Source organism: Palaemon carinicauda, chromosome 14 (assembly GCF_036898095.1).
Source record: "Palaemon carinicauda isolate YSFRI2023 chromosome 14, ASM3689809v2, whole genome shotgun sequence".
Taxonomy (NCBI): Eukaryota; Metazoa; Arthropoda; class Malacostraca; order Decapoda; family Palaemonidae; genus Palaemon; species Palaemon carinicauda.
Genome location: NC_090738.1, coordinates 14,352,359 through 14,378,910, shown reverse-complemented (window position 1 = coordinate 14,378,910; position 26,552 = coordinate 14,352,359). Strand labels below are relative to the sequence as shown.

At 47.1% G+C, this 26,552-nt stretch overlaps 1 protein-coding gene across 1 annotated transcript in view; it reads right to left on the bottom strand.

The window, feature by feature from the left end:
• The window catches only part of LOC137653436 (DNA repair protein RAD51 homolog 4-like), a 177,739-nt gene that overhangs the window by 32,223 nt on the left and 118,964 nt on the right, over positions 1 to 26,552 (bottom strand). The window contains exon 4 of the mRNA XM_068386829.1: positions 11,203 to 11,410. Coding sequence (XP_068242930.1) covers positions 11,203 to 11,410 — 208 coding nt within the window. The remainder of the gene's footprint in view (positions 1 to 11,202; positions 11,411 to 26,552) is intronic.

The window sequence follows — 26,552 nt, the reverse complement described above, 5'->3', positions numbered from 1 at the left end:
CCTACTAGATGGTACCCCAGCAGGTGGTGACTCAGTCATCAGCCTTCACTTCCGCCTATGAGAGGCAGACCACTACCTTTCGCCCTAAAGGTAGAGGGTCAAGTAGAGGTTCCTCTAGACGTCCCTCAAGAGGAAGAGGTGGTAGGGGAGGATGCGGTCAAGGAGGCAAGCCCTCCGGAACCCAAAAGCAATGAGATGTTTCCGGTAGGAGGAAGACTCCAGCTATTCCGGGATTGCTAGGCCTTCGATCTCAGACCCAAAGCCTAATCAAGAATGGACTAGGTTGGAGCTGGAAGACAGCTCCACCATCATTTCCTCCATTCTTCCAACACTCCACCCCCGTTCTGGAAGAATATACCCGAGAACTTTTGGGCAAACGGGTGATAAGGAGGGCAAAGTCCATCAAATTTCAAGGAAGGCTGTTTTGTGTTCCCAAGAAGGACTCAGACAAACTCAAGAGTCATTCTGGACTTGTTGCCACTCAACAAGTTCATAGAAAACGACAAGTTCAGGATGCTGACCCTTCAACACATAAGGACCCTATTGCCCAAAAGGGCATACACAGTCTCCATAGACATGGCAGATGCCTATTGGCACATTCCGATCAATCGCTAACTCTCCTCCTACCTAGGATTCAGGCTACAAAAAAGAAAGTATCCTTTCAGAGCCATGCCCTTCGGACTAAACAGTAGCCCCAAGGATATTCACTAAGTTTGCAGATGCAGTCGTTCAACAACTACGCCTAGAAGGTGTCCAGGTGATGGCCTACCTGGATGATTGGCTGGTGTGGGCAGTATCTGAGATGGAATGCATGCAAGCATCCAAGAAAGTGATCTAGTTCCTGGAACAAATGGGATTCAAGATCAACATCAAAAAGTCTCGAATATCTCCAGCTCAGAAGTTTCATTGGCTAGGTATACATTGGAACTTACAGTCACATCACCTCTCCATTCCATTAAAGAAGAGGAGAGAGATAACGGGATCTGTCAAGAGACTACTGAAATCCGACAGGATATCAAGACGCCAACAGGAGAGAGTGCTGGGCTCCCTTCAGTTTGTATCAGTGACAGAACCAGTGGTAAGAGCACAGCTAAAGGATGCATCAGGAGTCTGGAGAAGATACGCATCAAACGCTCGAAGAGATCTAATAAGACCGATGCCAATCCGACTACGATCGCTTCTCAAGCCATGGTCGAAGGTCAGGAACCTGAAAAGGTCGGTGCCTCTGCAAACGCCTCCACCCTCAGTCATCATCCACACAGATGCATCAAAGGAAGGATGGGGAGATCACTCTCATTAACGGAAAGTCCAAGGAACTTGGTCCTCTCTATTCAAGACCTTCCATATCAACATTTTGGAGGCCATGGCAGTCTTCCTCACACTGAAGAAATTGTCTCCTCGCCCTTCAGTCCACATAAGACTGATTCTGGACAGCAAAGTGATAATGAGATGTCTGAATCGTCAAGGTTCAAGATCACCTCAACTCGACCAAGTGTTGTTAGCCGTCTTCCGCTTAGCGGAAAAGAAGAGATGGCACTTATCATCAGTTCACCTTCAAGGTTTCCGCAATGTGACGGCGGACACTCTATCCAGACTAACGCCGATAGAATCAGAATGGTCCCTAGACGCAAGATCATTCTCTTTCATCTTACATCAAGTCCCAGAACTGCGGATCGACCTCTTCGCGACGAGCGACAACAGGAAACTACCTCGTTATGTGGACTCATACGAGGACCCTCTAGCGGAAGCAGTGGACGCCATGTCCCTTGACTGGAACAGATGGACTAGGATTTATCTGTTCCCTCCAACCAACCTGCTGATGAAGGTCCTCAACAAGCTGAGATCTTTTCAAGGAAAAGCAGCCCTAGCGGCTCCCAAGTGGCCCAGGAGCAACTGGTTCCCTCTAGTATTGGAATTATAGCTGAGGCTGATTCCTCTGCCGGACCCAGTTCTGACTCGACAAGTACAGAAGTCGACTGTCTTCGCTTCATTATGGAAAACCCAAGACCTTCATCTCATGATTTTCTCTCCTTAGCAGTAAGGAAAAGGTTTAAGATCTCAGAAGAAAGTATAGACTTAGTCTAACTCTACCAGAAGACAATATGAGTCGTCTTGGAAGAAGTGGGTTGTTTTTGTCAAGGCAAGAAAACCAAAATAAATCTCAAGTGGGTTGTTTTTGTCAAGGCAAGAAAACCAAAATAAATCTCAAGTGGGTTGCTTTTGTCAAGGCAAGAAAACCAAAATAAATCTCAACAGATTTCTGTTTATTCTTCTTTACTCATCTTCATGAACAAGGTTTAGCAGCCAACACGATAACTACGTGTAAATCTGCCTTGACTAGACCTTTTACACTTTCCAAGTAGATTTTTCTAATGAAATCTTTAACAAGATTCCTAAGGCCTATGCTAGGCTTAGACCTGCAGCAGCTCCAAAGCCCATCTCATGGTCCTTGGATAAGGTACTACACTTTGCCTCGATATTGGACAATGAGAATAGCTTTCTGAAAGATTTGACTCAAAAAGTTATATTCTTGTTTGCTCTAGCCTCGGGGGCTAGAGTTAGTGAGATAGTGGCCCTTTCTCAGGAAAAGGGTCAGATTCAGTTTACTGAAGTAGGAGAACTGAATCTATTTCCTGACCCAACGTTTCTCGCCAAGAACAAGCTACCCACCAGGAGGTGGGGTCCCTGGAGAATCTGCCCTCTGAAGGAAGATGTCTCGCTGTGTCCAGTGGATTGTCTAAAGGTCTATCTTTGTAGAACTTCAGACTTCAGGGGAGGACAGCTCTTTAAAGGGGAAACATCGGGCTCAAACTTATCCATGAAATAACTAAGGGCGAAGATCACCTACTTCATTCGCAGAGCGGATCCTGACAGTACACCCGCAGGTCATGATCCTAGAAAAATTGCTTTGTCATTGATTTTTTTCCAGCTCATGGATTACGAGCGTCTTCACTCGTATATCAAATGAAAGTCATCCAGAGTGTTTTTCAAGCACTACGCGAAGTAAGTGCAAGAATTAGAGAGATACGTGGTGGCAGCAGGTAGCGTACTAAAACCTGTTGCATAGTGCTGCGAGGAACAGTGAATTAATTGGGACTATAATTCTAAAGGGTGTACATGTTGGAACATTACAGTGCAACATGGTAAGTGAAATGTCATCAAGGTGACATTATGGACTGTTCCAGTGTCTAAAGGTGAAGAAACATAGACTTAACACTAGTGCTGTGTGTTTTTAGACAATGTAAATAGACAGACTTTCTCAGAAATGTATTAGAAAATTATTGAATTTTCAATTGAGTGGCATGAACTTTTGTTTTCAGATGAAACTAGTGTTCCTGGTCTGGCCTGCATTTTCTATGTTTATTATTATTACTCGTTTGCATCTTTTATGTTATTATGAAATTTATGCTGAATTACTATTAATTGATTGCCAATAAATATCTGATTGTTATTTGCATCTTAATGTGCCCCAAAGATATACAAATAAAGTTATGTACGAGCATTACTTTTTTATTCCTTATTATTCTGCATAACATAAAACAACTGTAGTAACTTTGTTCCTAAATGTATACAAACCATTTCTGCCCATGCATACCTTGTTTCGACTTGGATATAAACTTATCTGTTGTGGTATACAGCTGAGCTGATATACCTTGGATGCTATGGTGGCTTATGTGAACCTTTGTTCATTTTGATAATACAAACTTTGACTAAAGGCATACAGCGAGACCCGTATGCCCTTTTGTTGCTAGGTTGGTCATATGGAATATACAGACTTCGAGACTTTTCCTGAGTCTAGTATGACTCTTCCCTGTAGGGGGCAGGAAGCACTAACATAGTTCATGATGAGAAGCAATGACGTATAACTGTAACGTCATAGATCTCTAAGGTCTAAGCGACCAAGGAAATATTTTCTTGAGGTTAAGGCACAATTGGAAAATCCACAGATACATTAATGCTCTGGTAAACTTCCATCAGGACGACACAGCCTGAGCCCAAAAAACGGATTTTGAGCTTAGCAAAAAATGACATTCGTAGATTATTTGTATTTTTCCTAACTATACAAACCTTAGCTATTTACATGGGGTAATTACTTCGGCGTAGCTGATGACAAGCCATAAGTTTTAACGAGGGTTTACTACCCTGCCGCTAGTTAGGGAGGGGTAGCTAGCTACCCCCCCCCCCCTAACACACACCGGTGAATGCTTCACTTTGCTTAGAGGTATGACTTATCTCGGGGGATAGGGCTGGCGGGCACATATGTGTAAATAGCTAAGGTTTGTATAGTTAGGAAAAATACAAATTATCTACGAATTTGTCATTTGTTTCGTAACTGAAATACAAATCACGCTATTTACATGGGGTGACTCAACCCTTAGGAAGGGCGGTAAGTCCCCTGCCATACTGGCTTTGGCTTGCCCGGGGACCCCAAATTCGAGTGTGTAAGTACTCAAGAAATAAGGGGTCCCTGCACCTCGCTGGCAGCTGTGAAACTGCTGCGGCCTACATAAGCTGTGTGTGAAGGTGAGAAGTGAATCGTCCTAGGAAGTTGACCTGGAGTTCTTCAGATGGAAATCTAGGCTAGGACTCTCCCAATACCACCTCGTCAGGGTATGGGGACATGACAGTATTACTCTTAATACTAGGAACACAAGGAAGCATGGTTTACCTGCAGTGGTTTGAGGTCAGCTATGCAAAGAACCCAGGATGCTGCTTTCTCCAAGGAAGGAGCGGATGAAGAAAAGAATAAGGGCTGTGAAGGTCATCTGACGCTTCCACCCCTGCTTGTAGAACCTACGCCGCTGAGAAGCACTTCTTGGAGGTCAGGGACGTTTCTGCGCCCCTTACATCATGCGCTCTAAGGTGACATGACGGAGGAGGGTCAGGATTCAGGGACAGATGGATCACCCTATGAATCCATGCGGAGATTGGTATTCTTGGTGACCCTCCTCTTGTTTTCCCAGTGCTCACAAACAAAGCTTACACTTGGGGAAGAAAGCAGCCATTCTTTGAGATGTTACCTCAGACTCCTTACTGGACACAGTATGAGATGGTCTGGGTCATCTGTTACAGAACGAAGACTCGAAATTCAGAAAGAGTCGAATCGAGGATCCGGCACTCTCGGATTCTGTGTCTTAGCCACAAACTCAGAGACTATTACGAACGTTACCTCCCCTCATCCCCTTGCATGGGCGATGTTATACGAGAGACCATGAAGTTCACTGACTCGCTTGGCCGAGACCAAAGCTAGCAGGAACACCGCCTATCGAGCTAGGTGTCAATTTGAAGCCTGGCGACATGGTTCGTAGGGAGGCCTCTTAAGAGGCCTGAGAAATCAAACCAAGTGCTCTGGAGGAGGTCTCCCTTCTGACTGAAGACAGGTAAGATCGTATCTTCATATGAGTAGGGAAAGTTCCAGCGAGGAAGGAATGTCCGCTCCTTAGAGCCTGAAGGCTAGCCTTAACGCTGAGCGATAGCCTTTCATTGCCGAGACTGAAAGGCACATTCTTCCCGCAAATAAACGAAGAACTTCGCCCTTGCTGGAACAGTGGTATCGAGTGAAGAGATACTCCTTCACGATTCCAACCACAAAAACACTTGCCCGGTAGGCCCCTGTGGATGACCTGCGCAGGTGTCCAGAAATCCCGTTCGCAACTTGTTGCGACAATCCTCTCTTGGTGAGGAGATGCTGGATAGTCTTCCAGGCAGTGAGTCGAAGCGAAGCTACGGCTTTGAGGGAGCTGTTGGCATGTGGTTGTTTGCTTGTGACGCCGAGAGCGATAGACCGATATTCTGGTCTTGTTGAGCACTCTCCTCATCAGACAGAACGGAGGAAAATGCGCACACGTTGGTGCTGTCCCACCGTTGTTGGAAGGCATCTTGTCAGAGTGCTTTGGGATCTGGGCCTGGGGGCAACACAGCGGGAGTTTGAAGTTCAGCGCTGTAGCGAACCGATCCACAGTCGGATAACCCCACAAAGTCAGAACATTGTTGGCTACTGGATGATCCAAGGGCCACTCGATACTCATTATCTGAGATGCTCTGCTCTGACCGTCGGTGAGCACATTCCCTTTGTCTGGAATGAAGCGAGTCGATGGAGGGATCGAGTGGGCTTCGGGCTATCTCAGTATCCCTATTGAGAGATGGGATAGCCGCTTTGAAAAGGTACCTCCTTGCTTGTTGATGCAAGCCACTACTGAGGTGTTGTTGCTCATAACCCCTCAGAGTGATCCGCTAGATCTTTGTTGGCACTGAAGAAGGGCCAGGAAGGGCGGCCTTCATCACCAGCAGATTTATATGGAGGCACTTTTCCCATTCTGACCACAGGCCTAAGGCCCTGTGGTACCGAACGTGCCCCCCACCCCCAAGAAGTTGCCTGCATGACACACTTCGCTACATTCTCCTGACCTAGGATCTCAGTAGGAGTAAAGGACACGTGTCAGTTGGAGAGTCTCTTTAGAGGGGCTCCCCCAGTGAGTTCTTCTACGGAGTGGTGAACCGTAAGGCCCAAACAAGTCTCCTCTAGGATCTCGAAATACCTCCTCTGATGGACTCGAGGAGGAGGGAGGAGCTTGTTATTGGCGCTGGATCTGCTGGGGGAGGCGCGCTCAGAGAGCTGGCCTTTAACCTTGTCTCTGGCACTCTGCATCCCTTGTGACCAGGCAAAGCTGCACTTGACCTAGAGGGTTCCTGGGTGCCATAGACTCGGTCCAAAACCGAGTCCTTACCCTCACTAGGAGGGGCCTCTGGGTTTGGGAACCTGTTGAGGTTCCTCCTGGGGGTCAGAAGTTTGCCAGCACGTATGTTCTGACTCTTGGTGTTCTCCTCCTGATGAGCTAGCAGCAAAGTCTCTCGTCCCCAGTGCTCTTCCTGGGGGAATTTGTGGACGTTCTCCGAAGGTCTAGCTGACTCCGGTCTGATCCTTGCCGAAGACTTAGAAACAGTCTTCGAGTTCTTCAGTTCCCTCCTAGGAGGGATACGGGACTCCAGTAACATTGGATGCAGGCTCTACTCTACCCCTGAGAAGACCTCTCAGGAAGAGGCGGAGTTTCCCCCCATGGTGTGATGGGGGAACGGACCGGCTCGTCCGACTCCCCCGAGGATAGGTAATCCTCATCCGCAGCGGAGGGGGAGAAAGTCTGGGGTAAGGAAAAGAGCCTTGAGCAAGGATTTGCGAGGAGACAGTTTAGCCTTTGGAGAAGACACCCTGGAGGGGACTCCCCTCTTCCTCTTCAGGAGGGGAGGGAGCTGCCCCTGATATGTGACAGAGGTCAGCGAGCACAGGCTTTATAGCCTGCATAAGGGCTCTCACTATGGTCCCAAACTAGGGTAGCTGGCAGATAGTCGAGCTGTCAGACACTCCCTCTGGAGGGAAGGGGATCGTTCGATCCCTTGGAGGAGTTTGACAAACGAGGGTTCGCTTGAACGTACCTAAGACAAAAGGGGGGGCCTTAGACCTGTCCGGAAAGCTCCCCTCCTCCGGCGAGCGCGCTGTTCTGCACCTGCTGGGAGGGGAACTGTCCGCCTGCAGCCCCGTAAAATTTGTGCGTGATCGCGCTTGCGATCGGGGCACAGATCGAGCTGGATGGAGCGCGATGATTCCTGGAAGGGATTGTATGCAGCTGGAATTTATGCTTACGACCGTGCGGGCGCGTAAGGACGCGGGCGTGCGAGATTGATGGCATGAGCGCGCGTAGGAGATGGCGCGGGTGCACATAGGAGGTGATTGAAGGTTGGCGGGCGCAATCAATTGATCGCGTGTGCGCGGGAGCGCAGCAACCTGATGCAAGACTGTTGGGCGCGAGAGTGCATTAGCGCGAGTTAGCGCCATGGCGAGCAGGTGAGCGCTGCGCAGTCTGCAGAGGCATCTTACCCTGAAGAGCTCGTGGGTGCGCTGGGAGCGCAGGAGACTTGATACTCCGAGGAGTGGTCACTATGAGAGACCTCTCCCGCGAATGGGAGAGGTGCCCTTCGTAGAAGAGACTTGGAGACCCCGCAGGCTGAACCACTGGTGAGCGCTTGCGATCTTTCCGGAAAAAAACTCCAACGATGTGCGGCGCAATCGGATTTGGGCGCACAGGTGTGCGCTGTTGCGATGGGCGCGCAACTGGAATATCGCGCGAAACTAGAACATCGCGCGCAATCGGAACCTTGTACTCAACTGGAAGCGTGCGTAAAGGATTGCGCAAATTGGGTGGAGAGTCCAGAGGTACCTGTGAGCGCCCATGCGCTAACTTAGGCACATCCTGGACTGCGCACTGAATTGTAGGAGCACGCTGGGGCGTTGGTGAGCGCGTGTGCGTTATATCAGGAACTGCGCGCGATGGGCGTGCAACAGGGTGCGGGAGCACAGGTGTGCGATGCTGTGATGGGCACGCAAATTAAAGAAATGCTCGCGTGCGGGCGCGCGGGAGCCCAGGGGCGCCGAATGCTCGCGGGAAACCACTGGTGCCCGCGCGTGGAGAAGAAATGTAGGAGCGTGCGCGTGCGCGCGGACGATCGTAGGCGCTACGTGCGTATGAAGATCGTCAGCGCAGGTGTGAGCGTCGGCGTTGTACGCGTAAGAAGATCGTCGGCGTTGTGCGCGTAAGAAGATTGTCGGCGTTAGCGCGTGTGCGTGCGTAAATGCATGCGTGCACTTGTGCTCTGGGTCGAAGGATCAGCTGACAGGTCGAACAGGAACTGGGATGTGTCCCTAAAGGGAGGGCATCCCCTGAAGAAGACCAAGGCAGGTCTGTTTCAATAGTGATTCGGAGAACGCGAGGCTCTGAGTGAACGCTCAACTGGAATGCATGTTGTGTTCTTTAGAGAAATACTGAGGGAACAAGGGGCTGGAACACTATGCTCTACTGGACGCTCACTTACTGCTGGAATGTTGTGTGGTACTGGGCGATCACGGTACGCTGGTAGGCGGCATGCTGATAGGTAGTCGTGAGCAGTTACCTCGCTGCATACTACTAGACGCTCACAGGCTGATGACAAAACACAAGCAGGAACTGGTTCTCGAGCTGCTACTGAAGATCTATATGGAGAAGCCTTGTTAACGCAAGTTGGCGATCACGCGCTGATGAGAGATTCAAGTCTGGATCGAGAAGCGTAGCATTGGGGCGGTGAGAAGTCACTCGCTGATGCGCACTCATGCGCTGGCAGATCTAGAAGGCGATGGTGATCACAAACTGGGTTGTGCGTGGCCTGGATACGCTCTGGAATCTGATGGCAAGCAGGATACTGCTCGCTTTCTGAAGTGTGGTGGGAAACTGGGGCTGGTTCACACGCTGAATTACTCCGGAAAGTAGAAGATCTCCCTGTATCGCGACAGTTGTTCAGGGCTATACTCCTGTCCGCTCTGCACAATGACGATGGAGAGCATTGGGTGGCGAGGCGTGGCCTGCGCTCTGAGAAAGGAGGTGCAATGTTCTGCAATCCCGGGGGGAAGTGGCAAGAATTCCTGAACACAGAAACAGGAACAGGTTGAGGCGAGGCTGGACGACGTCGAACTCCGGGGGGCGAGTAACATCTGAAGGTGAACCAGTGAATGGGAAAGCTGATTCCCAAGAGGAACAGGAACATGCCTTGGACTTTGCCCACCTTACACAGACCGAGCGAACTCAGAACAAGAGGAAGCACTGTCGAACTGCAGCAAGCAAAGATGGAGGACTCGGGTCTGGAAAGCTGCGCCGGACAGGGAAGCAGGGAACTTCATCGGTATGAAACCTTCGAAGCCCTTCAGAGGAAGATACAAATTCACCTCTGAGGAAGCCGGTGTGCGCTTCCTCTGTTACCAACTGTTACAGCTCGAAGAGACCCTTCGACGGAGGACCAGTGACACCAAGAGAAGGCCAAATCTACAACAAATCATCAAAAGAGGACTCGCCTGCAGAGAAGGATGGTGCCGCTTCGCTAGGGAAGCTGCAACGTCCTTTGAACCAAAGCGTTGTCCTGGGGTTAAAGGGTTAACACTCCTACTCAATTGATCCCCTGGGAAGAGATCGAAGGGTGGAAAAAGAAGAACGAGGTTTCTTTAACTTTGAAGATGATCCTGAATGAGAAGAATCCTTCTTTGACTTCTTTTTTCACCGCCTTCCAAATCTCTCCCACTGGGAGGATGACCACTCCCGACACTCTTCAGAAGTGTCATCCTGTTTACGTGGTCATCCTCAGCAGGCCGGACACAACGAATGGGGTCGGTCTCGACCGCAGACATAAAGGTGTCGCATTTGCGCCCTTCAAGTCCAGGACATATCCACATGACGACCAGAAGAAGTAACACTCACACCTAAAAAGAAAAAGTAAAAAAGATAAATCAGTATGGCAGTCAGTGTGGTGGTGGAGAGAGACGAAAGTCCACTCTCAACCGAACTAAAAGCAAAAGTGTCTAGACGACACCGGTGTGTGTGAGAGGGATAGCCGATACTAGCCGCCTCCCCCCCAACTAGCTGTGGGGTAGTTGCACCTCGCTAAAAGTCTTGTGAAAAGTCTTCCAGCTGTCCTGAAAGTATATTATCTAATAAAGAACGAAAGGGGATGTATTTAGTGCTGGAACAAACACTGACTATTATTACAGTAACTAAATGATATTTTTTTTTTTTTTTCTACTTTGATGAAGACACTCAGAGTCATTGTTGATACCGGGCAACAATATTCAAAGAGAGATGTCAAGTGCATATACAGTAGATGTGCAGGTAGCATTGGGACAATGATTTTTGTCTATGAGGTGATGATGTTACAATGACGTTTCCCATAATAGGCAAATTTCTGCATTAGAGGTGCTATATCAAGTTCAATTAAACCTGAACTCCTTTATACACACCTGAGTCCGTGCTTAGCATGTTGATACACTGGCCATAGAGCAGGAAAGACAATATTTCTTTGGTATTTATGTCATATTGGGTTTCCTATTCTAGACTTTCACAGGAAAGTCCTTGGAGACCAAAAAACACTCCCCAAATATATGTTTTTCCCTGAAAATCATGGACTATTTGCCTATGTACAATATGATTTAAATCTACAATAGTAGGGAAAAAGAAGACCTAGACCAAATAGGAATACAGGATAGAAGAGACAGCATAGATCTCATGTCACCTATAACATGAAAAAGTATGAAAAGGCATACAAATAATTAAGGTAATGAATCATTAGTACCCACTTTCTCTTTGTACATTTCCTTTGGGGAATCAGCACAAAAATTTCTAGTGTCCATACCTTGAGTTGAGTTTGAGTGGAGGTTACTGAAATATGCATAAACAGAATCCAAAATGATTAGCTTGCATTTTTCGTCTTTCTTGCTATCGTTCCTTTGTTTCCCTTCTTCAGACTGTACAGGATGGAAATAATTGTGCAAAGTCTGCAGCAAACTTAAATGATCACAAGGTTGTACTACTTTCAGTCGTGCCAAGGGTTCTTCAAGATCCTAAAAAAATAACAAACTTATAAGAGAGTGTGTATTTATCCTAACATACAAACCTGAATTCTTTACTATAGGAGATATTCTAGCGCGAACTGGAAAATACAGCAGAAAACCTTAACAAGGTCGTTAACGACTGGGCCGGTAGTTATCCATCTGTTAGTGGTGGGGGGCTGCCGCTCGGTAGCTACTGAATACCGTCAATCGGATTCTAGCTAGGACTATTTTAGGGGGCGGTGACGGAGGGAAGATTTATGTCAAGAATTTGGGTTTGTATGTTAGGAAAAATACAAACTCATAACTGTTATAAGTTTGTTATTTGTTCCTACACTTGATACAAACCCTCATTCTTTACTATAGGAGACTTAGTCTTGAGGCCAGGGTGGTTAAGGAGTTTCCTATTCCTAGGGAAGATAGTCCTCAGGCTAGACTCTTTTGACGAAAAAATCTCACGTTAAACTTTTTTTTGTAGATCCCCATAATCTTAGCACAACTGATTGTAAATTTGTGGAAACAAATGTTTCAGGATGAAGAGGGTCAGGAACATTCGACTCGGACCCTTTCTTACCTAGGATTCCCCCGACCTTGAAAAGGGGAACCCTCGTGACTACGAGTATAACTTATACCCTGTGAGAGGAGTCAGATGAGTTTCATACCTTATTTCCATTAGCGAGTCCAGCTGAAACTGGCTACAGACTAGGAGGTTGAAGGAAGCGCAGAAGATAGATGGACGTCCTTCTAAAAATCTAGTGTAACACAGAATCCTCGACCAATGGCTACTGTCCCCTGAAAGGGCGTAAGGTAGCTACAGCCCCTGTTGACCTGCTACATTAGGCCCTATAGAAAAGGTGTTTAGAGACCTATGTGTCACATCGGTTAAATAGTGAGTGGTGAATGTAGATTGGCGTTTCCAGACTCCAGCTCTTAAGGCTTGGGAGACTGAAAAACGGATTTTGAGCAAAACGAAAAATCTATTTTTAGGTGATATCGCCATGTCGTCCTGATGGAAGGTACAGTGGAACCTCTACATACGATTGTCCTAACATACGAATTTTCCAACATACGAAGTAAAATTCGACCAAATTTGTCTCAACATACGAAGTGTTGATCCAACATACGAAGTAAACAATACGCTTACCCGTGGAATTTTCTCGAAAGCGTCCAGCGTCATTTGTTGTTGACGCCGCTAGACGGCAGCATATCGAAGGGACGCCAATCGAGCGTCACCTTGATCAGTCCTCTCATCGCGTGCGCATCGTGTGGTTGTCCTCTATTCGCTCAGTTTTAACAGTTTTTTATCTTGCCTTTTCACGTGTTGTTTTCTGTGTTCCGTAATCATGGGTCCTAAAAAGCTTAGTTTCGGTTCAGGAAGTAGTAGCAGTGGTGAGAAAAAGAGGAAGTCTATGCTTTCATTGGAATTAAAGCAGGAAATAATAGAAAAGCATGAGCGAGGTGTACGTGTTAGTGATCTAGCTAAACAATATGGCCGGAATATGTCTTAAGATCTCGACGATCATAAAACAGAAGTCACCCATTAAAGCAGTGAAACCTTCGAAGGGGATCACGATTATTTCTAAAAGTCGTAGCTCTACTCAGGAAGAGATGGAACGCCTTTTGTTGATCTGGATAAAGGACAAGGAGATTGTTGGCGATACGATCACGGAAACGATCATTTGTGAGAAAGGCCAGCGCTATCTACAGTGACTTGAAGGTGGCGCGCTCTTGGGGTGACGCGGGGGAGAGTTCAGCCGATCCTGCGACGGAGGAGTTCAAGGCGTCTCGAGGTTGGTTCGAGAAATTTAGGAAATGGACCGGGATTCATTCAGTTGTTCGTCACGGAGAAGCTTCGAGTTCGGACACCAAGGCTGCTAAAGACTTTGTTAAAAAGTTCGAAAGCATCGTGGCGAAGGAAGGTTACGTAGAGCAGCAGGTGTTCAACTGCGATGAAACCGGTCTGTTTTGGAAAAAGATGCCTAGTCGAACGTACATTACCGCCGAAGAGAAGAAAATGCCTGGACATAAGCCAATGAAGGATCGGTTGACTCTTGCGCTTTGTGCCAATGCCAGCGGGGACTGCAAAATTAAGCCTTTGTTAGTTTAACATTCCAAAAACCCTAGGGCATTTAAAGGACATAGAATTAATAAAGACCTGCTACATGTTCTATGGCGTTCTAATTCTAAGGCTTGGGTTACTAGGCATATCTTTGTGGAATGGGTAAACGTAGTTTTCGGCCCTGCTGTCAAGAAGTATCTTCAGGAGAGGAATTTGCCTTTGAAGTGCTTGCTTTGTCTGGACAATGCACCCGCTCACCGCCCCCGGACTCGAAGATGATATCATAGACGAATACAAATTCATCAAGGTGTTGTATCTTCCACCGAATACCACCCCTATCCTCCAGCCCATGGACCAGCAAGTCATCTCTAATATTAAGAAGCTGTACACCAAGCACTTATTAAAGCAGTGCTTTAATGTCACGCAAAGCACCAACTTAACTTTGCGTGAATTTTGGAGGAGCCACTTCAATATCGTGCACTGCTTAAAGATCATTGATCAGGCTTGGGAGGGAGTAACTCGTCGGACCCTAAAATTCCGCTTGGAAGAAGCTTTGGCCTGATGCTGTTGCTCCCAGAGATTTCGAAGGTTTTGGCCCCGAGAATGAACCTGTGCTTGCCGCCGAGGAAGACGTCGAAGAGATTGTATCCCTTGGCAAGTCCATGGGTCTGGAGGTGGATGAAGATGACATCACCGAACTCGTCGATGAGCATCACGAAGAGCTCACCACCGAGGAACTTAAGGAGCTGCAAGCCATGCAGCATGATGAGTTCCAAGCGCAGTTGAGCGAGTGGGAGGAGATTGAGGAGGTAGGCCAAATCTTGGGTACGGCGGAAATAAAACGGATGTTGGCATATCATCAACACGTTGTTGATTTCATCGACAAGCATCACCAATAGAAACTTCAGGTTTGCCGTGTTGTTGCGCAGTTCGATGATGTTTGCTTTACGCATGTTAGAAAAATCCTCAAAAGCCGTAGTAAGCAACTTTCACTCGATAGTTTCTTTAAAAAATCTTTAAAACGGTCTAGTGATCATGATGAAAAGAAAGAAAGTGAAGCAAAGTAAAGGAAGACCGAAACGAGTGAAAGTGATGAAAATTAAAAATAAGAAAAGAAAAAATGTGAAAAAAAAAAAAAAAATTATGCAAATGAAAAAAAAATAAGCTTAGTTGTTAAAGTTCACGTAGTAGTGTAAGTTATCGTACACGTTATCGTACAAAGTCACCGTCCCTACCTCCTCGCTGATCTTCCGTCTCCTCCTGCGTAGAAGTTCCTACACCTGCGCTGGCCTGTCGCTAAGGTAAAGTGTTACATTACAACCACTTTTTATTCATTATTTCATTATTATTATTCTTTTTTTTGGTTTGTAATATGTATTTATTATACAGTTATTGTATTACTGTCATGTGTAATTATGTGTAGCCATTTATTAAGGATTTATTATGGGTTTTTAGGCTGAGGAACAAATTAAATCAATTACCATGTATTCTTATGGGAATATTTGCTCCAACATACGATCGTTTTAACATACGAAGCAGTTTCTGGAACGAATTAAGATCGTATGTAGAGGTATCACTGTACTTTTAAGTAGCTTCCTAGGGTATATTTGACTACAGTGATATTCCTAGAGAATTTAACTTGAGGTCGCCAGAATTCTAACTCCTGACGCGAATATCCTTAAAGTTTCCTTTCAGGATATCGCATAGTATCAGGGGACGTATTCTTGACATGCCACATAGCAATCTTCAACCCGCATAGTGTTTACGCTTCGAGGGGGAAAGTGGCAAAATAAAAGAGGAGCCGTTGTTAAGAATCCCTTCCTCCGATACTGTTTGAGTTCCTAGATGGCGCCATCATCGCCGCTATCTTTATTCCTTGTAGCGTTGAGCAGGTGCTACAGATACAGTATTATTGGGAGGACTCCTGCCAAGGCCTTTCACAGAAAGGAGGACGGGTCCATCAGGACGACATGACGATATCACCCAAAAATAAATTTTTTGCTTCGCTCAAAATCCGTTTTTTGGGCTCAAGCCATGTCGTCCTGATGGAAGTTTACCAGAGCATTAATGTATCTGTAGATTTTCCAATTGTGCCTTAACCTCAAGAAAATATTTCCTTGGTCGATTTAGACCTTAAAGACCTGTAACGTTACCGTTATAAGTCATTGCTTCTAATCATTAACTATGTTAGTGCTTCCTGCCCCCTACAGGGAAGAGTCATACTAGACTCAGAAAAAGTCTCGAAGTCTGTATATTCCATATGACCAACTTAGCAACAAAAGAGCATACGGGTCTCGCCATATGCCCCATCAGACAAAGTTTGTATTTTCAAAATGAACAAAGGTTCACATAAGCCAACATAGCATCCAAGGTATATCAGCTTAGCTGTATATCACAGCAGATAAGTTTATATACATGTCGAAACAAGGTATGCGTAGGCAGAAAAGGTTTGTATACATTTAGGAACAAAGTTACTTCAGTTGTCCTATGTTATTTTGCAGAATAACAAGGAATAAAAAAGTAATGCTCATATATAACTTTATTTTTATTGATTTGGGTCGAAATGAGACGCAAATAACAATAAGATATTTATTGGCAATCAATAAATAGTAATTCAGCATACATTTCACAATAACATAAAAAAATGTAAGAGAATAATAATAATAGACATAGAGAATACATGCCAGACCAGAAATACTTGTTTCATCTGAAAACAAAACAATTGAATATTCAATAATTTTCTTATATATTTCTGAAAAAGTCTGTCTATTTACACTTGTGTAAAAAACACACGGCACTAATGTTAAGTCTATGTCTCTTCACCTTTAGACACTGGAACAGTCCATAATGTCACCTTGATGACATTTCACTTACCATGTTGCACTGCAAGGTGCCAACATGTACACCCGAGAGAATTATAGTCACAAATAATTCACTGTTCCTCGCAGCACTAAGCGACAGGTTTTAGTACACTACTTGTGGGTGTAGTGTCAGGATCCGCTCTGCGAATGAAGTAGGTGATCTTCGCCCTTAGTTGTTTCAGGGATAAATATGAACCCGATGTTTCCCCTTTAAAGAGCTGTCCTCCCCCGAAGTCTGAAGTTCTACGAAGATAGACCTTTGGACACTCCACTGGACACAGCAAGACATTTTCCTTCAGAGGGCAGATTCTCCAGGGACCCCACCTCGTATGGGGCCACATAACGAGGTAGTTTCTTGTTGTTGCTCGTCGCGAAGAGGTCGATCTGCAGTTCTGGGACTTGATGTAAGATGAAGGAGAATGATCTTGCATCTAGGGACCATTCTGGCTATTGGCGTTATCCTGGATAGAGCATCAGCCGTCACATTACGGAAACCTTGAAGGTGAACTGCTGATAAGTGCCATCTCTTCTTTTCCGCTAAGTGAAAGATGGCTAACATCACTTGGTTGAGTTCAGGTGATCTCGAACCTTGACGATTCAAACATCTCATTATCACTTTGCTGTCCAGGATCAGTCTTATATGGACTGAAGGGCGAGGGGAAATTTTCTTCAAAGTGAGGAAGACTGCCATGGCCTCCAAAATGTTGATATGGAAGGTCTTGAATAGAGAGGCCCAAGTTCCCTGAACTTTCTGTTGATGAGAGTGACCTCCCCATCCTTCCTTTGATGCATCCGTGTGGATGATGACTGAAGGAGGAGGTGGTTGCAGAGGCACCAACCTCTTCAGGTTCTTGACCTTCGACCATGGCTTGAGAAGTGATTGTAGTCGGATCGGCATCGGTCTTATTTGATCTCTTCGAGCGTTTGATGCGTATCTTCTCCAGACTCCTGATACATCCTTTAGCTGTGCTTTTAACACTGGGTCCGTCACTTATGCAAACTGAAGAGAGCCCAGCACTCTCCTGTTGGAGTCTTGAAATACTGTCGGATTTTAGTAGTCTCTTGACAGATCCCGCTATCTCTCTCCTCTTCTTTAATGGAATGGAGAGGCGATGTGACTGTAAGTCCCAATGAATGCCTAACCATTAAAACTTCTGAGCTGGAGAAAGTCGAGACTTTTTTATATTGATCTTGAATCCCAGATGTTCCAGAAACTGGATCACTTTCTTGGATGCTTGCATGCACTTCGTCCCGGATGCTGCCCACACCAGCCAATCGTCCAGGTAGGCCATCACCTGGACACCTTTTAGGCGTAGTTGTTGAACGACTGCATCTGCAAGCTACGTGAATATCCGTGGGGCTATGTTTAGTCCGAAGGGCATGGCTATGAAAGCGTACTTTCTTTTTTGTAGCCTGAATCCTAGGTAGGAGGAGAGCTGGCGATTGATCGGAATGTGCCAATAGGCATCTGCCATGTCTATGGAGACTGTGTATGCCCTTTTGGGCAATAGGGTCCTTATGTGTTGAAGGGTTAGCATCTGGAAATTGTCGTTTTCTATGAACTTGTTGAGTGGCGACAAGTCCAGAATGACTCTTGAGTTTGTCTGAGTCCTTCTTGGGAACACAAAACAGCCTTCCTTGAAACTTGATGGACTTTGCCCTCCTTATCACCCGTTTGCTCAAGAGTTCTCGGGTATATTCTTCCAGAACGAGGGTGGAGTGTTGTTAGAATGGAGGAAATGATGGTGGAGCTGCCTTCCAGCTCAAACCTAGTCCATTCTTGATCAGACTGTGGGCCCACGGATTGAAGGTCCAGCGATCCCGGAATAGCTGGAGTCTTCCTCCTACCGGAAGCATCTCATTGCTTTTGGGTTCCTGAGGGCTTGCCTCCTTGACCGCGTCCTCCCCTACCACCTCTTCCTCTTGAGGGACGTCTAGAGGAACCTCTACTTGACCCACTACCTTTAGGGCGAAAGGTAGTGGTCTGCCTCTCATAGGTGGGAGTGAAGGCTGGTGACTGAGTCACCACCTGCTGGGGTACCATCTGGTAGGTGGGTTGGGGCTGTGCCACCATCTGGGGGCACTGCGGTCATGGGAAGTTGCTGTTGTTGTCTTGGGGGGCGAGAGGGCAACCTTGGCCTCTTTGTCTTCCTTTTCGGTTGGGGACCCTCACCCGGGAAGACTTCCTTTTAGCCGACATACCCCACTTATGGAGAAGGTTTCTGTTCTCCGTGGCAGCCTTGTCGACTATCTCCTTGACCACTTCCTGGGTTCGTCTTTTATCGCAGCCGAGGCAAACATGAACTCCCTGCAAGCCCTTCTAGACCTAACAAAGCCATAAAAGTCTTTGATCAGGGTTGCCAAATTTGTTTTGGCTACGACCATGAACATATCTGGGGATCTATGCTATCTGGCCATTGCCTCCAAGCTGGTCGGGAGGGACAGAGAGGCAACAAGCCTTTCCTTTATCTCCTGCTTCCTGTGCAGGAGAAAGTTAGACAACTTAAGGTGGTTCTCACTGAATTGACGTCCAGCGATATCCGCCTCCAACTTCCCGACTGAGAAGGTAAGCTGTATATCCTCCCAGTCTTTGTGATCCGTAGGCAGGGCTAGGGAAAGGGGCCTACACTCCTCCAGTGTAGGGCAAGGTTTCCCAGCTTCCACTGCCTTCATCACCGCCTTGAACCCTTTTTCTGCAAAGGGAAAGGCCATTGTTGCTGGAGCAAGAAAGGAAGGGTATTTCTTACTAAGGGCTGGCATCTTAGAGTTAGTGAAGCCCCTGTCCTGCAGAGTGCTAGCCAACAAAGCTTGACCCTTTGCATGGTCAAGTACTATGACCTCCTTCGGCTCTGTCTCCTCTTTGGATACAGGTTCCGCCTTTAGACGGACGAAGCAGTCTGGATAGGAATCAAAGCTGGGCCAGAACTCGATATCCTTGAAAAGGACAGCTCCCAGCTTTTCTGAGATGAAGATCTTCCCATTCGTGATTGGCATGTTCTCTGCATGCCTCCATGGGTTCACCTCAGAGCACGAGGGAAGATTCTTAACATTGAGTCTCTTATGAGACCCACGGGATGCTGCAAGCTGATGAATCTCCTTCCTTAATGCAGCTTTCTTCACTCCGCTTCTGGAACATCTCCATCATAGCCATGATGGCAGACAGGGTCTTATCTGATGTATCAGGTGGAGGAGCGGAGGACGTAGAGGGCACTGGTTCTGGGGCTGGAACCAACGAAACGGACACCGTTTCTTCATCCTCTTCCATTTCCGGAGCCAACGTTGATTCCTCTTTCTGACCTTCAGCAAGAGGGTCCTTTTCGGTGTCTTCTGACACCTCTGATATCCACTCGTCGTCTAGATGGATGTCCTTCATCGCATCCGAGACATCCGTATCTACGGAAATCTGGACACAAGGATCTCAGGGTGAGGCTGTGGTATAACAGCATCCGCAGATGCTTTGGGGAATAGATAGGCCCTCATACGCTCACTCGGGAGGTAAGGCCCCGTGGCATTTTTCTGAAAGCCACGAACCCATCTACGCATCTTACTCCGAGCTGCATCCCTTGACTCCGTTGTCTTGAGATCTTCAAAGGCCTCACTAACCAAGGCTTTGCACACTGTACATACCTAGGGGTCCCAATATTTCAGAGGTCCCTTGGTGATTGAACAATGGGAGTGCGTCCTACAATCCTGGTGGCCGCAGTAGTCCTTGCTGCGGACGTTGTAGAAGACGCTACGGCACTTCACATGGTCCTCATGTAAAGAGAGGAAAATATAATGAGTATAAGGTAGTTCATCTCACTAGTTAAACTAATAAATATTATTAAAAATATTTTCCATTTTATTTCATTGCATATAGCTTAGGATAGATAAGCTAGAAATGAATTAGGAAAGACACATACGTGTGTTTCCTTCCCAGCCAATTGCTGTGACCTCCCTCAAAATTAAAGCTTAGGGTTATCCTCCTCAGGAGGCCCATTGGAAGAGATCTAACCTATAAGGATAGATAAGTGTAACGTAACACCAACTTCCAAAAGGATTAATAATGAAGGTCATTCGAAACTGATCATCTATCAGTATATGGAAAGAGAATTCTTTTCCTTATACTATATGGTCTCAACAATAGACTGCGCCTAGACACACAAAGTATGTTGGAAAATTAACTACTGTATACTTTTATACCATAGTTTTCTGTTTGCAGTATGATCTATACTGCAAATATACTGGCTACTGTATAGACATATACTATAGTTGTAGCCGGCATGTTGCCGGCAAGGCAGTTGTGTCAGCGAATCATTGGCTTTCGGCGCACCATTCTAGCCAGCATCTTGCTGGCTAGGGAAGTGGCTGGCAGCCGCCAGTTAGGTTAGTACCTGGCGGCACCAGCTGATAGAGAGAGAGAAAGCAAGGAGTGAAGGATGATGGAAGAGCACTGTCTCACTTCCCTCCTCTGGAATAAGGGTTCAAATGGAAGGGAGAATATAAGATATTCAGGCTTCCACCCATCCACCTCCATTGTCGGTCACTGCCGGACACAGGCTGTAAATGGCAGTCCAAGAGAGGACTGAAGAACACTCTATAGTAAAGGGATCTTCTGCCGGCAGCTGGTCCCGCCGACACAGCTAACCCGGAGCTTTGTGTCCGAAAGGAAAAGCTGAGCGACTAGGCCACAAAGGCAAAGCCCGAGCCGGCCCTACAATCTGCGGGCACGCGATGAGATTGCAGGACGACGGCCAAAGGGTCGTGATGGCTAGGCCATCACTAAAGGACAGAGGGGGGAGGGAAAAGGGTCCTGTATAAGGTGTGAGAGGAGCCGGCAGGTTTCCGGTCCTACCACACCCTAAGGAAGCTCTGTTTCAGTATCAGCGCCATCCTGGGTGGACAGAGAATCTATTCTCCAGCCTAGGGTCTGCCAATACAGTAAAGGGGGGCCGGCAGCATCTAGCCGCCATCCTTAACAATAGAGAAACTGAGTTCCAGTGCCGGCGCCATCCTAGGCAGCAGAAGAATATCTATTTTGAAGCCTAGGGTCTGTAAGCACAGGACTAGTCTACTAGACTACAGGGAGAAGGGGGGAAATCATATGATCCCTTCAAATGCAGTCTAGGGAGGCTTAGCCTCTTACGCCGACAACATAAACCGACAGGGGAATCTATTCACCCAGCCAATCAGCTGCCAGCATACGACTATGTACTCCGAGGTTCTGACCTAAACCCAAGCTTACAATCTACAGCTAAGGGAAGGGGCAGAAAAATCCTAGCCTAGTCTTGCCTGAATGACAACTCGAGGAACGCCCAACTAGGATTGTAGCCTAAGGCTACACTCAGAGGGAAGGAGGGATTACCCTATACACAAGGATAACCGGGGAGTATGTATGAAAGTATACTAAAGCCACTAGGCTACTAGCCTAGTGACAGAAAGATCGACTACCTAAATCATGGAAGCTCTCGCGTATACTATCTTAGAAGAGGAATGTTTATATGCAATCGATATATCTTACATGTATAAATTGCCTAATATCTTCATTTAATTTTAATAAAACCAGGAACGCTTATTATATCATGCATGAAAGTAAACTAGAACGCCTAGGCTAGGAAGCCTAACGTAAACAAGATCGGCTACCTAGATCGCCGAAACTTATGTGAATACTAACGGCATAATATAATTAATTCCTGGCAATGAAGAGTAAATAGCTAATTTCATTTATGCTATTATAACGGGAAAGTCGTTCTGGCTAACTAACTCATGCGTTACGAACGACAGCGCCGAAGACGCCTCTGGTTCAGGCAATAGCTTTGCCAAAAATTAACTTAATTTTGATTTAATTTTGTACTTCATGACAAGAGCTAAATTTATACAACATAAAGATCAAATACTCAACTTTCCAGAGGCAGAAGAAGCTGCAGATTGCATGATAAATCCAAAATACCGAGAGAGCTACCGGGAAAATCACCGAGCGAGTTTGCTACAGAAAAAGGAATAAAGATGGCAGCGATGATGGCGCCATCTAGGAACTCAAACACTAACGGAGGAAGGGAACCTTAACAACGGCTCCTCTTTTATTTTGCCACTTTCCCCTCGAAGCATAAACGCTATGCGGGGTGAAGATTGCTATGTGGCGTGTCAAGAATACGTCCCCTAATATTATGCGATATCCTGAAAGGAAACTTTAAAAATATTTGCGCCAGGAGTTAGCATTCAGGAGACCTTAAGTTAAATTCTCTGGGAATATCACTGTAGTCAAATATACCCTAGGAAGCTACTTAAAGGAACCTTCCATCAGGACGACATAGCTTGAGCCCAAAAAAATTTTCTTAAATGCCAGTGAGGCAGCCCCTCCCCTAACTTGATGGGCTTTGGGTCGAGCTGCCTCTGGATCTCCGTGAATGGTTCTCGCAATAACTTTCTTGAGCCAGAAAGAGATGGTGTTGCGAGAGATTCTCTTCTTTACCTTGTTGGTACTGAGGAAGAGATGACGGAGGCGTGGTCTGAAAGGTCTGGTGCGCTTCAGGTATTTCCTTAGCACCCTGACTGGGCACAGTAGCAATTGGTTTGTATCCTGTGTTACCTTATTGAGGCTGGGAAATTGAAATTCTCTAAAACTCTCATCCGCCGATGAAGGATTCTGAGTTTTGGCCACAAAGCCTGGCCCGAAGTTGAGCAAGACTTCCCCACATCCTCTAGAATGGGTGACTTCGTAGGACAGACCATGTAGTTCACCGACCCTTTTTGCCGAGGCCAGAGCTACTAGGAAGACGGTCTTAAGGGTTAGGAAGTAGACAGAGGTCCTATTTAAGGGCTCATAGGGTGGACCCTTCAAGGAACGTAAGACCAGGGACACGTCCCAAGGTGGTGGTCTAATCTCAACTGGGGGGCAAGATCTCCAAAAACCTCGAACCAACAAGGTGATATCTTCTGAGGTGGAAAGGTCAACCCCTCTCAGTCTACAGATGAGGCTTAAGGCTGAACGATAGCCTTTAATTGCCGAGACTGAGAGGAGTTTTTCCTCCCTGAGGTACACAAGGAAGTCTGCCAGAAATGGAAGAGAGGGATCGAGTAGAGACACGCCTTGCCCTCTATACCAAGCTGCAAACACTCTCCATCTTGCTTGGTTGAGGTTTGTGGAAGATTGGCGTAGGTGCCTGGACATGTGCTCAGCCACCTTCCCTGAAAAGCCTCTGCTTCTGAGGAGTGACTGGACAGCCTCCAGGCGTGAAGCTTCAGGAAGGGGATTCTCCCGTGGGGGACACCACTGTATGGCTGCGTCAGCAGAAGGGGTTCTGGAGGAAGAAACCTTGCAACCTGAACCAGCAGGGAAAGAAGGTCTGCATACCATTCTCTGTTTGGCCATGCCAGAGCTATTAAGGTTAGCTTGCAGATCCAGGGGGTCCTGAGTTTGTTGATCACCCTTCTGAGCAGCCAAAAGGGTGGAAAGGCGTAAGCGTCCAATTTGTCCCAAGACTGTTGAAGGGCGTCCTGGATCTCTGCCTGATGGTCTGGAACTGGGGACCCGTAGCGGGGAAGTTTCGCATTCAGAGAAGTGGTGAACAGGTCTATTGTGGGGAAACTCCACAAAGCTATTCCTGTCTTCGCTACTCGAGGATGCAAAGACCATTCGCCACTCAACACTTGGTGATGCCTGCTCAGTTGATCTACCACGATGTTTCTCCAGTCCGGAATAAACCTGGCTGTGAGAGAAATGTTGTGACCTTCCGCCCACTGGCAAATCTGGACCGCTAGCAGACAGAGGTCTCTTGCCAGAGTATCCCCTTGTTTGTTGATGTATAAGACGGCTGTGGATTTGTTGCTCATCAGCACAACCTCTTGTCCTTGTAGATCTTTTACAAAGTATTGTAGGCCTTTCCAGGCTGCTAGTAATTCCAGGTGATTTATATGGAGAGTTTGTTCTATCGGAGACCAAACTCCTGATGCGAATTTCGGGCCTAGGTGGGAACCCCAGCCCCGTAGCGATGCGTCCGTAAAGTTTTAACTTTGGACTGGGGCTTTGGAGGGGAATGCCCGTTTGGGTCTCTCTGGTTGACCACCACTGAAGATCTTGTATCACCAGAGCTAGAACCTCCACTGACAAGAATGGCGAATCGCTCTTTTGAGACCAATGGGTCTTCAGATGCCACTGGAGACTTCTCATTCTTGTTCTTCCACCTGGAAGGAAAGATGGATCAGATTTCTCTGCCATGACTTGACTGTAGGAGGCAGTGGAGACAAGAGTTGGGTGATGGATTGTTCAAGTCTCCGAAGTCTGTCTTCCGAAGAGAACACCCTCCTTACCTGGGTGATGATGGACATACCCAGATAGTTTAAGACTTGGGTTGGAATCAAACAAGACTTCTCTGCATTTACAAGGATCCCCAGGTCCTTGCAAAGGTCTAGAAGTCTTCTCAGGTGATCCAGAGATAGTTCCCTGGACGAGGCCAGGAGTAGCCAATCGCCTAGGTACCTTAGCAGTCATATCCCGTGCTTGTGAGCCCACAAGAAAACGAGTTCAAAAACCCTTGTAAAGACCTGTGGGGCAGTCGAGAGGCCGAAACATAGGACTTTGAACTCGAAGATTCGACCCTGAACAAGAAAACGCAGGAATTTCCGAGATGCGCGATGGATCAGCACTTGGAAATATGCGTCTTTTAAGTCCACAGATGCCATAAAGTCTCCTGGACGCACCACTTGGATCACGGAGGCTGCTGTCTCCATTTTGAATGGAGTTTGCTTCACAAACTGATTCAAGGTAGAGAGATCGATTACAGGTCTCCAACCTCCCGAGGCTTTCTCTACCAGAAAGAGGCGACTGAAAAACCCCGAGGAGGTGATGGAGACTTCTTGTATGGCGCCTTTAAGAAGCATGCTCTGGATTGCCTGAGCTAGGGCTTGCTGTTTCCAGGGATCCCGAGGGACCTGGGAGGACGAGATCGGGGGAGGAATTAGAGGAGGAGGAGAGCCTATGAAGGGGATGCGGTGCCCCCAACAAAGCACCTTGATGGTCCATTGCATGGCCCCCATAGCCTTCCACCTCCTCCAACTCGCCTGCAGGCAACCCCTTACGCACTGTGAAGGGGGAGCCGTGACCCTATTTCTGTCTAGGGTTCCTCCCTCTGCCTTTAGCCTTGGAAGGAGCCGACTTTCCTCTGCCCATAGGTTTGGCTATAAAAGAGGGGCGGCTGAGGCTCTTGGCTGGGAGTGGAGTTACGGTTGTGGTTTTAGGTTGTGCAGTTGGCTGCTGTTGCATTGTGCGAAGGGAGGTAGCCTTTTGCATCGCTATGTCCAGCGTCTCTTTCCTCCAGGGAAACTGCTTGTTTAGAAAAGAGGAGAGGTTGCAGAAGGTCCGAGTTTCTCAAATTTGATTTCTTGTCCTTAACGATGCTCCTATGAAGTCTGGAAACTACTGATTCCCTCATTTTGAGGACCAAATTGCCCCACATGGTTGCAGTTGTAGCAGTTAGGAAGTCCATTGTCTTGGCCCCAGCAGCTAGGACTTCCTGTAGGGACTGCATGGAGTTTTGGTTTGATAGGTCTTCGTGACTCACTAGGTAGCCGCTTCCATTGCCGAGGCTTCTGTGGCAGTGAAGGAGACTGGGAGAGAAGTGTCTCTCTCTGAAGAGCAGCCAGGTGTGAGCCTCGCTGTGAGGGGATCCAGGGTCAAAGGAGAAGGGTTGGCGTCTCTGACCTTGTAAAAGCGCTTTTGTCTCGAAAACTGGAATTGTATTAGTTTATGGGATCCTTGCGACTTCAAGGAACCCGTTTTCCCCGAGACCGCCTGCGAGACCTTCCTCTGACGGCCTGCAGTGGGAATAGACCAGGGAAGTTTGATTCTGGTCTTAGGGTTTGGTGGAGGAATTCATAGTCTGTCTAAAGCTGGAGCGTCGGTATGTCGAGGCAACAGAAGTAGATCGCCGAGGCCTGAGATATTACACATAGTTCTTAGAGCCCTCAGATAGGAGGACTAAGTCCTTTGATGGTTGCTATTCCGAGGAATCTTCCGGTTGCGCTAATTCCTCGCGAGGAAGGGCGATAGAAGTCAGGGTGTCTGGAGGTAACGGAAAAGTAGGAGACTCCATTGCCGTTGTTCCAAGGGAAGGCTGAGCGCTGGATAATGGCGCCGTGACCGCCTGACCTTGCCTGGAAGTCGATGGTCTAGGCGTAGGTGACCAAATTATCGGTACTGTCTTAGTAAGATTCGTAGAGATTCCTCTTTTTGAAGGGTCTGAAGAACGAGGTAGAA